Source organism: Battus philenor, unplaced genomic scaffold (genome assembly GCF_028537555.1).
Source record: "Battus philenor isolate CCGP_79_NKW_IND1 unplaced genomic scaffold, ilBatPhil1.0.hap1 SCAF_16, whole genome shotgun sequence".
Classification (NCBI taxonomy): Eukaryota; Metazoa; Arthropoda; class Insecta; order Lepidoptera; family Papilionidae; genus Battus; species Battus philenor.
Window position 1 is genome coordinate 2,173,867 of NW_027181678.1, and position 16,559 is coordinate 2,190,425.

Genomic DNA, 16,559 nt, shown 5'->3' on the forward strand with positions numbered 1-16,559 from the left:
GAATTTTTTAATTTTTTACAATAATATACAATCCACTAAATAATATTTACATTGATCACGTGTATACGTCATAGGAAGAACAGAAGAAGAATCCAATTTTTTAGAAATTACAATCAGAATCCCAGTAATGACGTCAACTTGAAACAACGAGTTGCAAAGGCGCTCTGAGAGTTTTATTTCTGTGTTGAGCAATAATGATTTAACATATATATGCGAATTCTGTGAACCTGTTTACACAGACGCACGAGTTCATTAATCTGAACAGTTAGTTTATTATGAATATATAATTTTATGTGAAAATTAATATGAGGAACTGCTAAAAGAAAGCAAACTAGAATAAATATCTGTCGTTATCGATTTTATTCTCATAATTTGAAATGAGTTTAGGTTTTAATTGATTTAACTATAGCAGTAGTAGTGCAGCGGTAGTGGACTAAGATTTGCGATCATAAGTCGCAGATTCGATTCCCGAGATGCAGTCTTATATGATTCACACTTTGTGCAGTAACTACATAGGATTGCGACTGCTCATAAACAAGCTTCAAGAGGATGCGCAGCAATGTCATCTGCGTACCATAATACAGTGGCAAATTTCCCAATAGATGTCTTTGGCGGAGGCCTATATCTTGCAGTGAAAGAGAGAAGAGAGGGAATAAACTTTTAAGTTGACAAAATAAATAAACCATTGTTTGTTTTTAAATAAAGTAACTTAGAAACAGTTTTACGGATAATAAATATCCAATAAAGTTTATTGTTACATTGTAATAATGACAAAGAACCGACTAATTCATAATAAGAATAAAAAAGAAATAAAATAACATAAATTTACAATTTCAATTATGTACTAAAATACTCTTTCTGGAGAAAGTTATTAAATTTAATGCGTTACCCGTAAAAAGTTTTATTAGATCCAAGAGAAGTTAAAACACAAAAATGAGGTCTGAACGTATCTTTCTAATCTAATAAAATTAAATACATTGTTAGTTTTTATTTGAAAAAATCGAAAGATAACATTTATGTCGAATTCATGAAATGAATTCTAAAACAAATGACGACCTTTGAAAAGAAAATGCAACGTAATGCAATGAAATCAATAAAACCTAAGGTCGTTTACTTCTCTTATGCAGTTAAAATGATTATACATTTGCTAGAAGTGGTGAAACAGTTTTAATGCAATTAATATTTTATAACGAAACATTTTACAATGTATTGTGAAGTGAAGAGTACATTCACAATTAAGTACGAGTGTTAAGACTGTAAAACTAAGTAAAATGAAATAATAGTGATAATTTTTAACCAAATTTTAATATAGACATAAACAGTAGACTAACACAGAACTAACGACGTCAAAATATAAGAAAAAACTAAAGATATCAAAGAGTTGTAACGTTCCAGTAAGTTCCCAACATATACAATAATACACAGTTAAAATCCCATAACATATAATTTAGGACTATGTCTCCTTTAATTAAATTGTATCAGCGTGATTTTAGTTGTTAGACGCCCACTGCTGCACATTCACCTCTTACGTAGATTTTGAAGAGAACAGGTTGAAAACAGCTGGACATCCAACGCTCCGATTGCTGATTCGTGATTTCCATCCCAGAACTTCATAGCCCCAGTGCGGTATATACAATATTATACCCACTTGGAACTAGTACTATGAGAGGTCGAAGAGAGAGAGAGAGAAAGAGAGAGAATCTAACTGGATCGAGGCATACAATTTGTCTGAAGCTGTCTCTTCGAGTAGGCTCGATGAAGCCTTCCATACTCAATTGTTTAAAATGAAAAATAAAGGTCACACTCTCTACTCTCTATGATAAAGCAAGGTACAAGAAGATAATACGTAATTCTAATTGACATCGTAACTAGATACCCTGCAGGGGTTTGAAAATGGCTTTTAAGTATGAGCATACGATATCTTAAAAGGGTTTTTTTTCTCTAGGCATTGGATTTAGAGCGTCCAAAGCTTGTAAAAGTTAGATACGTCGTTTGTTAGAAAATAGAAAGTGAGATTCATTAAGACGATATGAAGACGATGGTATATAGGCAGATAGTTTGTCCCTTATGCCTTTAGATTAGGGTTGAGAAGTAATGAAGCAGGCGGAGGTCTATGTTGACATGGTCTTGTGGTGTAACGAAAAACATTTTAGAATAGTAGAAGGCTGAATGTGCATGACACATTACCATAACCATACAGCGTGTTTTTTTTATGGCCCCGCTATTGGAAGCCTCTCGTACCCCCTATCTTGTGTGGGACAGGGACTATTCAACATTATTTAATTTTTTTACATATTTTTTTTTATTTTCATTATAGTCTTTCATACATCGTATGATGTTTCGTTCTTTTCATTCTTGCCACAATTCTTCTGTCTTTCCCTTTCGCTCTGTAACGCCTTTCATACATCCCTCATTACATCCTCTTTTACATTTTTATTATTTTATTTCTATACAGGATTATTACAATATCACTTGGTTTAACATTATTTGTTTTTATTTTGTTGTTTACATTTATATTAGCTTTTTTCTATCTATTACTGTACTTATTATTTTTCTACAGAGTACGAGGAACTCTTCTTTGATTTTTTCTTCTCTTATCAGGGAGGCTATTGATTCCTTCCTGATTTTCGCACCAGACTGGCACTCGAAGTCGAACCGGAGTCCCCCGAATGCGGGACACTGGGCCACAAGGTTGATCACGGTCTGGTCCACGCCCAGTTCACAGAAGCACGAAGGCCTACCATACAGCGTGTTAGCCTTTAAGTAAACGTGAACACTTGTACATGGAACGGTTAAACTATCGGTTAAAACAACAGCCTGTTGAGATTTTTTTGCGCTAATCAACAGGCATGATTACTGTGAATCCTTGCTAAAAGAAGGATTATCCTTGCGTACTATATATTTAATCTATGCGTATATATAAGACTCAAAAAAGAAGAGAAAAATGCGGTATAATGAAGTTTCTCCGCTTTTTATATGAAGAAGTTCCCACAGCACTACATCGACATATACAACATTGATGTACACGTTCTACATACGGCGAATTAATCATCGATTTTCATGGCAAAATGTGTGTGTAACAGGCCTAACCCGAAATTGCTTTTACAAGGGCAAACACGTTAGCATTTCCCATATTCAAATAAAGGCTGGTACATATCATCAACCGTGTACCTTCATAGTATAATTATACGAAATACATTTGCCATAACAAATAAAGTTATTTGAATTTTAGTTCAACGTAAATGTTTTAGTTATCTAAATCAATCTTCTTCTACTAGCAGTTTACTTGGTTTATATTGCGTTCTACCACCGCTGATAAAAACTTACATGTTATCTTTAAAGATTGTTTAAAGGTCAGACATTACATTAAAAGATCACGATAAACTATGAAAATAACATCAAGGTAGTTAAACTTCATGGTGAGTGATTTAAGAAAAACAATTTGAACATATCTAATTCCAACAGACACAGAGACATATATAGACTCCACTCATATACAATGGCTTCACAGTGTTTAAGACAGATCGTAAAAAAAAGTAGAAATACTCTTTTTTCATCCCATGGATGCTCACTGCCACCATGACTGGTGCTGCACTGTCCACTAACAAATAGTTCCAGCCATAATTAACATAAGCAAATTCGTTTTTTCTGTTTTACTTTAGTAGTTCTTGTAGTAAATATACGTGGTTTGAAAAAAGAATTAGAACAGTTTTTTTTTAATCTATGTATATTTATATTCAAATTTAGGAAAGTTTTTAGAGTTTTATAGAGTTTGTTCCATTTTTTCTTCTCATTTATGATGCTAAAAAGTGATGGACTCAACTTAAATAAATGAAAGATATAGGCCATCACATATATGTTGAAAGAATTATTGTTTGTGTTTAAGGTTATATTTTAATTCTTAATTCAAAAGGTTCCTAAATGCGATCACGAGGACACGCGGCGTGGATATGCCCCCCCTCCCACTAGATGCACTGACAATATAAGTTAAGCGGTAAGTCGCTTAGCGCAAGACTGGTCATCATGTCGGTCTCCAAGTGAAGAAGCATTCATGACGAATGAATGATTGAATGACAACTTTCGAAAACTTTTCAATCAATTACGTAACCCCAATCATTTTAGTACAATCAATAATTAACAATGATTTTTAAGACAAAGGTCGTCAGATGTATAAATCAAATTAAAATACACGTACGTTACTTGTTCTATAAAAATTACTTTACGTATGTTATATAAAAACTTACGCGATGTTTTTAGCGAATTTAACCTACTTAAACGAAATTTAACCTTGAGATACTTAACCAGTTTATTCGAGTAATTTATTTTAATAGCTATTAACTTGAATACAAATTTACTGAAATACTATTTATAATTATAATTTTGTTTTTTTTTTTTTAAATATTGTTGATACATTTTTATGTCAATCTTAACTTTCCGATAGGAGTTTGTGGTTTATATTACATAGCAGCTGTCCCGACCGACTTTGTACTTCCAGAAGTTATTGGGCCTTTCTTTGTCTCTTTTCAGTTGGCAGAAGCTGACTGCAAACATGCCCTAAAGATATCTATCAAGAGATATACAATAGTCGCCATGCTTAGCAGGCGGGTTGGTTGACACAGTGTGGTGTTATGGTAAGCAGATGATGTTACAAAGTGTGAATTATACAAGATTACATCCCGGGAATAGAACTCGCGACACACAATCACAAGTCACAGTCCTCTACCGCAGGGATACCACTGTTCATGTTAATATGTCTATCAAAATAAATTTCTATTTCATTTCGTTTATTTTGGATCGCCAACAAAATTTACAACGTTACACGTAAATAAAAAATAAAAAAAACTACAGGAGAAATTACAATTTCAGTGACTGGCATTTACAGTATGGGCCAAGTAAGGATTTTTTTTAAATAAAGAAGATGAGATCAACAATAGTCTAAGTAAGAAAAAGATTAATATATAGCTACTTCCGCTATAGCTATAGATATAGCGGAAGTAGCTATATATCCTTTTCCGACTCAGGATGGACTTCCGCAAAGTAACGCATGAATCTATTAGATATTCAATAATAGTATATAATATTAACAATAGTAGTATGTAGTAATATTAGCAATAATATAAAATTAACAATAGTATATAATAGTACATAATATACATTAATTTAAAAACGTAGTAGATAAATATTATTCTATTAATAACTTTTAATTACTTAATCCTTTAAAAGTTATTTATTTATCATCAATATGTTTAAAAATATTTTGTTTCAAGGAAGCATTAGATATCATGGTTAATATCTAAACATTAGATCAATGAGGTGTGTGATTTGCGTTTCCACTTTCCACATTGATGTGACTTAAATATTAAAATTAAACACATATTTAAAAAATTAAAATTCATCATAATTTTAAAACTATTATTTCAACCGCAGGACGTCTTCGTACCCTACACATAATTATTTTTTAAAAATATTATTTATAACAGCAACTGTTGAGTTTCTTGCCTGCTCTTCTCAACAGATCAGCGTTCCAAGCCGGTGGTAGCTTACTATATATAATGTTAAAATAATCGACGAATCAATAGCGCATGCAAATGCCTACATGAATAAGATATTTTGAAATTAATTGAAAAGGTCTGATTTGAAAAGGCCAGCATCCAGAGTCTTCTGACGGTCTTATTAAAATGTCATCTGTTATCCTAATGGGTGAACGTTCTATGCTGAGTTTTCCGGTCAATGGTCTCCATTCTAAAAAAGCTCCAGAGGACATCTTTTCTGTATCCTTTCTAGCCCGTTCCACTGTCACTTCACCTCGCCATTTCTGGACTACGTCAGATATCCGTTTATGTTACATATTTCAGAGTGATCATTTTATTTATTAAATATAAAATAAATAAATTAATTTCATGATGGATAAAATCTTATCGACGTAATTGTTAAAAGGCTATATAAAATCATCCAGGTCTATACACTGTCTCAGCCCTTAGGACTATATCATCAGTAAACCGAAGGCATGTAAACTGCTGGAGTTAGGTAAAAGGGTATAGAGTAGCACCATCACCTCTGTAATGAAAGACATAGTGTCGCCACATATTATTGAGGCATTTATGTAAAATAATGAAATAAGTGATAAGTAAAAATGCAACGTAGGTTAAGTAAGAATGAGACAAAATAAAAAATTATTAATTAGTATAAAAAAACATAGAAAAAATATAACTAATGTGTAAGATACGAAATAAAAATCAAAATTGAAACTACAATGAATAGAAGCGAGGTGTGAACGGAATGTAAATATATGGTAAGAGAATGGAAAAGAATGTGAAGAATGAAAGCAATATAGATTGCGAAAAACGAAAGAGTAGAGTGATAAGAAAATACAAACTTAAATAATTATTTAAAATATAAATCTTCCTGTCCTCATTATGATATCAGTTACTCGTAGTCTATATTGATTCGAAATCTGCTTAAATCCATGATCTTAAAGATATCTGCAGCGGTGAACAATACCTCTCTGCAACTGAATTGCTTTCGAGAATTAGTATGTTTATATTCTTTTTAAGTTTCTAGGCAATTTCCCCTTTTTTCTCATAAGAATCTTCTATAAAATATTAGGAAACTTATATAAAAGAGATGATTAAAATGGGCAAGGTCGTTCTAGACTTAAATGAGCTATACATTCACTAGTTCAAAGTTTTTACACCTATAACCAATCATCCTGTATAGCGTAAAACCAGTACGCTGTCAAAGGCAAGTTTTCTAAGTTTCACGTTACATTACGCCATTGATCTCTGCCAACGGAGGGACCACTTTCCAGTGCAAACGGCTGCGACAAGCTGCACTGCATATCAATTATTAACTCTAAACTAGATTACTGCAATTTTACTGCAGTAAACAACATTCCGAGCAGTGGTACAGAAACAAAAAAAAAACAAATGAGAAACAATCTTAAATAATTCACACTTTATACATTAACTATGCAGAATTGACACTGCTAGCAGATAAGTTTCCAGAGGATAGGCTGTAGCATCCTCTGCGTACCATAATACCGCACGGCGATTGCCAACCCGGCTGCCAAGCGTGGCCATTATACTATACCGACCCATAGATATTTTTGAGGGAGACGACATCACCTTTATGTTATTCTTATTCATATCTGTAATTATACTATATGTATAATATGTATTATATCTGTAACTTATATAGTGACTTTTAATAGGAACGACATCACGACAGAGTGACCCATAAGTGGGCATATTGGACCCCTTTAGTGTCCAGAGGTAACAATTGATTATTCAACTTAACACTTAGAATTAAAAATGATGTTTGTCATTAACTTCGTCCGAAGGCTTCGGAGTTTCGATTACCTGTAACTTGTGTCTTGCGTTTATCGTGATTTATATATTGATCCACTGTAAACATTTACTTCTTAACAATGAGACGGATTTGCAATAAGATATTTTTATTACTTACGCGATTTTACAATGTGGTCACGCCGTCGTATATACAGAGTGATTGGTTATAGATATAAAAGCTCTAAATGGTTAAATTAATAGCTCATTTGCATATATTCAATGGTTTACGAAATAATAAATGATCTAATGGAATCAGGCGTTACCTTGTGGAAGTCTATCCTAAGTAAGAAAAGGACCAATATTAAGCCACTTCCGCACATGCAGTAGTAGTCGTGCAACAAAATGCACCGCCCACCAGCCCGCTGATAAATGCGTATGCGGCAAACAATGCGAATCACACAACCGCCACCGCCAAATCACTCAACACGTGTTTCACCCCTCCACGGGGCATATTCAGGAGTTAATTCCTGCATCCCACTACTGCGTGTGCGGACTTCCGCACACGCAGTAGTGGCTACATATTGGTTCTTTTCTTACATAATAAATAATGTAATAATAACATATTACCATATATTAAAATGTTTAATTGTTTACTAGCTTTCCCTGTAGACTATGTGCAGTTGGAACTTATGTGCTTTCGCATTTGATTAGAAAAAATAAATTAATGTTATATAATTCAAAGTGACAATTTTATACAGGATGATTGATTTCAGTAACCCTGTAAGATTAGATTTGTTTATGAGAGCCATCTCTTAGTGAAAAAAATAATGATGATAAAGACATTTTGTGGATGGACATATAACTAAAATGAAATTTTTACACGAAATATTTATACAAGATAGAGGTGGTTTAAAAACTTTAAAGCATATTGCTGGTAAATGAGCTATGTTTTAAAGGTTTTACATCTATAACAAATCACCCTGTATGTAAGGAGCCGAAAGAAAAGAAGATTCGCGAAAGCTTGATATGAATACGACGACTTAAACACAGTTAGTTTATCGGATCAATAAAATGTTAATCTAAATGGCTTTGAGTTACGCAACACCGTTCCACATTTAATTTATCGTTTTATGCGATGTTTTAGACAGTTTTTTTTTATGACAATTGCGTTTTATCTCAATGTATTTATAAGTCTCCCTTTTTGGTAGAAATCTTTACAGTTAGTAACATATAAATACGAAGTGAAAATTAACATAAGCATATTCAAGTGAATCATTCTATCAGTAGGATATGCAATAGACACTTCCTCGCAATCAACTAACACAAATTTTGAGCCAGCTGCGCCCAAAGTATAATAAGAAATAAAAATAATGAAGAACTGCTTTTATTACTGTAGATACATACATACATAAATAAATCAAATTTTATATGCTTAGTACTATAATTGTCGTCGTCGTCATTTAAACCATTTAAAGCCTATTTAAGGCATAACCCTCCCGTAAAACATCTATGGGAGGTTATACCGTTATCGCCACACTTGACAGGCGATTTAGCGATGGCAGTGCAGATGGTACGCAGAGGACAATGCTGCTCATCTTCTAAAAACTTGTTATTGAGCTGTAGGCATTCCACATAATTAATGTCCAAACTAGGTATTATATAAAATTGTATCCGGGGAATCGAACCCGCGACCTATAATCGAAAGCCCTCTATCACTTGGCACTATTCAGTACTAAATTATATGTTCGTTACGTTACGTAAAAACACGAACATTCTTTTACACATTAAAATAGACACATGGGTTTTGTTAAAAATAATAATGAACTTTAAATAGACATTAGGAAACTTTGCATTTTATAGTAATAAAAAGTCTTACTTACATTTAATTAAAAGAGATTAATCGTTATAATTTAAAATTAAATGAAAAAATAATTATTTACTTAGTACATGTCGAATCATTGCTAATATTCTTTTATAGTTGCATATACATAATAATAACTAATTAATTTCGAGGTGAGAAATTACATTAAACCTTCCCACAACGCAAAAAAGGCTATTCGTAAGTTTTATTTTTTACGTTTGTATCGCAATTTTTCAATGCGTTTTTCGACGCTAACCGGTTGGTTTATTTCAAAATGTTTATATCGAAATATTTTTCCAGTGTTAACTGGTACAATTTAGTAAACAAACTTTGTACTCTTTAGTGTTCAATGTTCAAGCATTTAATACTAGATATTACGTGACATATATATCGTATAAACGGATCGTCATTTTCTTTGTCTTAGGACATCCATTGCAGGATGGTTTCTCATCAGATCAAAGCCCAAATGAAACCGAAATAATCAGGCGGCAGCACCGCCAAGAAGTCTTATCATTTAAATATTCGTTTATAGAATAACTAGCTGATCCCGCAAACGTTGTTTAGCAAAAAAAATTAAAGTTTTTAATTAACAAATGTAAGATAAGGGTTGATCGTAGAGTGGTGAAAATTTAGGTTTGTATGTATTTTTGTATGCTGTATCATAATAAAATAAAAACCAAAAAAATTGTCTAAAAAATTAAAAATAAAATTTAGGGGTGGACCACCCTTATCACTTAGGGATATGGAAAATAGATAGTAGCCGATTCTCAGACATACTGAATACGCATGTAAAATTTGGTAAAAATCGGTCAAGCCGTTTCGGAGGAGTTCAAGTTCGAACACCGTGACACGAGAATTTTATATATTAGATAAACCTTTTCTGTCATTTTTGTACCAACCACACCCAACAAACCAACACAATTATATTGTATAATAATTATAATATACATATAATTATAATATAGTACATACAAATATAACAATCTCTTTAACTCTAGACTACTCAAGTTTCTAATCTTTATGTTTTTTTTAATTTCATTAATAATTTTTGCAACAAAACTTTTTGCAATAATTCAACAATACGTTTTTCAATTTAAATGTAGACATGAAACATTACCGAATAGAAATCTGTTAACATTACCAATCTTTCATTAAATTTCGACTTTGGGTAGTTTATTGAGTCCAAAGCTAAAGTAGCTGCCAAAAAACTGGGTATTCTGTGGAAGGTCTGGCATTATTTTACACCAGGACAATTCTTAAGTCTGTATCTCAAAGTCTATGCGTAGAAAATTGTAGGCATCTGTGACAGAACTCAGGGGTTGTTCTGTCATTACCAAGGACTTGTTTAGAAACAGTATAGGAAGCACCAATAAATTCTTTTAGTAACTTGGGATCTCATAAAGTATGATGATTAACATGTGTTTACAACGAAATCTCCGTCAGAACACCGCGTTCCAATAATGGAACCCTAAACTGTTTCCACACGTCTGTTGTTATTTATTTAGATACACTGACATGTATTACGATCCTATTCAGTAGAAAAATTCTTTAATATTCTTTTAAATAAACTTGAACTTTTGTTAGAAGTTGAGTAAGGGTTAATCTGCTCATTGAGACTAGCTGCCAACTCCAATGTAAGTAAAATGGCAGCCAACGTGTTAAATCAACCACTAAACAGGTTTGTTTGGATCATTGCTAATATCAACAGATTTCTACACGATAATATTTCACGTCTACAGATAAAATGTAAAAAAAGGTATTGTGTTTTATTGCAAAAATAACTTAACTGTAACTTATTGGACATTAAAAGAAATTATTCCAATAATTATATTATATTTGCATATCTGTTCGTTTGTATAACATAAGCTATTAATTTTTTAATTAAAATGTTATAGCATGTTATCATAAAGTTTTTAATCATTTTTATTGCTTTAGGCTTTTACTACTAGTCAATCTAGAGTGGTACAAAATAACCAGAGGGTTGATGTGTCGTCCAGGTTCCTGGATGTTGCTTGATTGGCAACACAACACCACCTATATATTGCAGTTGCAGTCTAGCGGATGATATGATGATGATAAGGGGTATAAAAGTAAAAGAGGAGATAAAAATACTTAACAGTATACAACCTGTCTCTATCAGTTTCAAGTGGCTCAAAAGAACCCACGGAAGGCAGTGGGTTCTGTGGGTTCTTTTAATAAAATCCTTTGTTGATAATTTTTAACATGTCCAAATTTTTTGTCATGATATATTTCTATGTAATATGAGCTTTAGTTTGAAAATATGCATTTATCATTTGTTATGGCGGAGCGGTCTTCCAATATTAGTATTAGTTTTACTTTCTTCTTTTCTGCTGATGGATGCATCAAGCGAATTTTCACGAACATAACCATGTCTCGGTCCACGAAGTGTGGGTCTGCCCACGCAACATCTACCTGCTTGTGGTCGTCACTCTAGAACCTTCCAGACCCAACCGCCATTGGTTGCACAAGCGATGTGTTCTTTAGATATACTAGAAGGAAATCTGAATATACATAACTCATAACTTTATTACTGAATAAACTTCGTGTTATTTTTTTCTAGTGGAATGTAAACAAGTTGTAGATAGAATACGCAAATAAATTGCAATAAAGCCTCTTTAAACCTGCCACGCAGGTCGTCAGCCCCGACCACTGTACCCGGTCCTCGGTAAAGCTATGGAATTCTAAGAATTTACGACTCTGTTATTAAATACATGTAGGCTAAAATATTTGATATTATTGCTATATAACCTCTTTATATGTATTATACATTTTGCACAGGGTAATCAGTTATATTTGCAAAAGTTTTAAATTAATAGAACATACTATAATCAATGATTTCATTAATTATAACTAACGTAGTCATAATATAGCAAAAAAAAGCTAATCCGAAATTATAATTACTATATTTAAAAATATTTTTTGTTTACAATCTATCCGTTTACACTTGGTACTTGCCAGAAATTATAGGTCGCATTTCAAAGGAATAAAATTAATGTAACATATTTCAGAGTGATGAATTTATATACGATGATTGATAATACACCTATTTAAAAAATTTAGCTGACAAATGATAATATTCAATTCTTTAAATTTTTACACCTTCTTATCAGCTGATGGACACCCACTGCAAGGCATATATATAAATGTAAATCGTTGACATAGTCGATTAAATGTTGTGTTATGTATTCGAAGTGTGTATTTTTGTTACATATTTTATTGTTAGAGCAAAAACTGATGTAACCAGAGGAACGAATCCACAAAAGTCGAGATATACGATAAGGTAAAATATTTAGTTATGTATGGCAAAGTCGTAAAATAATCATAAAGTACATGAAATGTACTAATAAAGAGAAAAAATAATACACGAGATAGATTTCACTAAAGAAAAAATAGCGTAATAACTTCATATACAGATGAAAGTATTAAAATCTTTGTTCTCGTGTATTAGACCACGAAGTCAATTAATATTTCAGAATTAACTCGGCCTTATTACGTATAAAACTGGTAACATATAACACTCGACATTGTAAGCACGAACCGAGCTAAAATAAAAGAGAAATAAATATTTCACGCTTGAAACGGTTTACAAATCTTATTTAAAAGGCTGATAACAACGACGCCTTTGCTTCGAAATTAAAAAAAAAAAAACTTACCTTCTCAGAGCACCAGGCGCGTTTTTCTGTCATTATAAATCCGGCATTATCATAACCACGATTTTCACTGCCGATTTTGTTACGACCAACTTTGTCTGAATAACTCATGGTTAACACTTATAAAATTAAAGCAAATGATTTAACTGCACTTGAAACGATGACCTTGAGAGCGTTTGTAAAAGCAACTGGATTGAGAAACGTGCAAAAATAACGTCACGCGTGTGACGTGACAATGAAAAGTATATTTTCTAATGTAAATCTTTTATAATCTGTAAAAGATTTCCCGCCGTAACGTTGACAGCGCGGGAAAACCACTCCGTCTGTAACACCGAAGTGTACTGCCGAGAAACTTAAGAGCTAACCCAAATAAATACTACGAAGTGTAGCAGACGAAACTGTTTTTTTTATTGCTAACATTATTTTATTTGTGTAAACAAACTTGTATATTTTATCGCGCGGCTGTATATAAAAACGGACATTGAGAAATTATTTAAACTGTTTGATATTTAATATACGTATTTAGTTTTAATGTACATACTTAGTATGACTTAGAAATAGAAAAAAAACTAGATTCATATACGTTATAAAAAAAGAAACTAGTTAATTTATTTCGAAGTATTGGAGCCTAAGTAGCACTAATTTCGCTCAAAGGATTCAACGCTGATAAAAAACTAGTGCGCGCTGATCCACGTATTTTGGAGGTTTTTGCGCGATTATTGCTTCGAACGCGCCAATGTTGGTTACATTACCATCGACTCTTTACAATTATACATAACGTTTACGGTTATACCGCGTTACTTATTAAAATCTTATTAAAATATTATGATATACGTATATACAATAAGATATGATTTTCAAAATTAATCTACTATCGAAAAATACAATATTTCTAAACCCTTTATTAATTTTTAATGAAGAATAATAAGAACACTGTATAATATAGGTTTAGGTGAATACAGTTCACTGTTTGCATATTCTTGTTTGTGTTAATTCTGTAAACAGACAAAAGCCATTAGTCATAAATAGACCTTTCTTAAGTCGATTTGACTCTGCCACCAACAATAACACGGCCGTGGCGTATGACTATCTCCCACAATCGCATCTTGTGACTTCGGTATGTGGCAGATAGTAAGGAAATAGACTTTTGGCAAGATCTACACTACTATTTCTTATCGACTCCACCTCCTGTGCGTCTCATCTCTGTAAAAAAGCGACTACTTCGAGCCAGCCACGTAAGTTACTGTTAGCTTCACCATAGGTGACCAGGCTACTATCAATGAGTCCTGCCGTCACTGCAAGGCAAGATATCGTACACATATTCTATGAAGGTAGATCTTCCGTCCCACGGTCAGACGACAAAAGGTCGTCGGAAGACACTAGATGCAAGCTACTTCCAAACGGTCCTATTGGAAGTTTAAGGGGGATATGTCTAGCAGTGGACGTCTTGTAGACACCCGGACTGTCAGGACACGACGCCTCATATCACATTCTCGAAGGAGAGTCAACGTTTTTCCGAACCCACTAGGTGCTGATCTTCTCGAGGAATCGAAAACAGACCTTTAAAATCTCCACTGATTTTGTTGGCGACAAACTGGGTCATTAAGAACCTCTTTTCATTTTTATGTTTTTATATCTTTTTTTAAACTTTTTATATTGATAATTTCTGTTGCGATACAGTTTTGCTTGTTCGTTTGTTCTGTCAGTCTATTGTTACCTAGTTTTATAGTTAAATTTGTATAATTGAATTTCCACCATCATTTATAATTATTTAATCTATTTATACAGTCCATGAAACATAACATTCATTTTTATTTTACATTACAAGACACGCCAATGTAAAAAGCATTGCGTTTTCCTTCTCAAACAGTCAATTTTCTATTGAAAAAATTACAACAAAACCATTCACATAAATCAAATGCGTTTGATTTTCTTATTTTCGTGAATCGCATTTGGACGTACATTCAACGCTAAATGTATATTACCATATCCTACTCCTAACAAACATCTAAGAGCATATTTGACATGAACAAAGTTAGTTTTATATTTAACTTAATAATAAGTTTAATTTCTTTAAAAGTATACTACTCATTAAACCTATAAAGTTTTTACACCTACTTCCAGCCAGCCTGTACAAAGAAATCACAGAAATATGTTACGTTAGTATTTTTTTTCTTTGAAATGCAATAAGCCAAAAACTCCTGATAGTACTAAATCTGCAGGGATTATATTTTCATTGCGTAATATATTGTCTCTAAAACTCTTATTGATTGTTGTATAGATTGTACCAAATATTAATTAGAGCAGTGGTAGCCCAACTGTTAAAAACTGAGATTTTCGATCGTAGGTCATGGGTTCGATACAGTCTTATATATAATTCACATTTTGTGCTTTAATTATATAGGATTGCTATTGCTCACAAACAAAAAATCAGAAGCGTCCTCTGCATACCATAATACCACACTGCGATCAAGAACCCGTCTGCCTAGCATGGCGATTATATATCCCCCTCCCCTCATGGATTTAGGGGAGGACTATGCCTTACAATAGGCGATTATGGTCCGAAACAACAACGACAACGACTGGCTATACGTTCATCTCTTTAAAACTTTTATATCTATAACTAATCACCTATATATTTACAAATTTTTTCGATGTTTTATTATTACCATTCGAAGACTTTTTTTTGCTTATTTACGATGACTGGGCACATTTGAATCAAACAAAAAACATTATCTCTATAATAAATCGCATACGTCCTGATTGCACGACCATTTTATACTAAAAATGTTATAAAATAATTTGATTATATTGGACATAAGGTAAAACATAAATAGTTTTCGTTATCTGTCAAATGGCCTATCGAATACCTTCTTCATTTTAAAGAATTTTATTCAAATATAGAATAGGATTCTGTGACGGTGTTTCAAAAATCGAACTCTCGATCTGCAACCAAGTTTTTGACCTACTATTTGTTATAAAAATTTAATAATGTTAAGACGCGAGTTATCGACTTGTTCGTCTTTATTATTCATAAAATAAATAAAATGGTCTTTATAAAATTGCAGTGGTCAAGCAAATCGGATGGCTACTGAAGTCTTAAAGTTCTGAAGTGGAAATCATGAACCAGGAAGCACAGCCACGTCTGCCGACCAGGTCGACATAGAACCTTTTTAAAGACGCTGTATACAAAACGCTTCCTTATGTCCAACAGTGGACGATATAGCTGAAACGGTGATGATAATGATTTTCCTTTCAGTAACAATATAATGTTTGTCTCCTTAAAAAATACATGAAATATATGAGTATATCCTAACAAAAAATAACTTTAAAAAGCAAGGCTCTAGATCCGGAAAGAAGAGTGTTAATTAAATTGTCGTAATGAATACACTACACCATAAACGTGTGAATTAAACATCATACAAGCTAAACAAATAAACATATAACTTGCTGCATTTTATATAAAATCTTTTGGGTTAGAAACTTTCTGGTAGCTTCGAAACTGTTGAAATTATATACAAATAATCATTAATTAATATACATATACCGCCATTTATTGGAACATAGATTGTTCCTACCGTCGTTGTTATAAAGTGAAATGTAGGTATATTTCTGAACATATAATAAAAGTTAGTTCTGTTCGAATCTCACAACCGGCGTTTTATTATAGAAACTCTTCAATACTCCATATGATATAAAATAAAATCATTTTAATCACACAATTTTTGTGCTTTTTTGTTT

General features: G+C 32.5%; 1 protein-coding gene across 2 annotated transcripts in view; it reads right to left on the reverse strand.

Moving 5' to 3' along the window:
• The window catches only part of nebu (nebulosa), an 88,124-nt gene extending 74,975 nt beyond the window's left edge, over positions 1 to 13,149 (reverse strand). For both annotated transcript variants that reach the window (XM_068762706.1, XM_068762705.1), the window contains exon 1: positions 12,822 to 13,149. In XM_068762706.1, coding sequence (XP_068618807.1) covers positions 12,822 to 12,929 — 108 coding nt within the window. In that variant the 5' untranslated portion in view covers positions 12,930 to 13,149. The remainder of the gene's footprint in view (positions 1 to 12,821) is intronic.
• Positions 13,150 to 16,559: the final 3,410 nt, after the last annotated feature.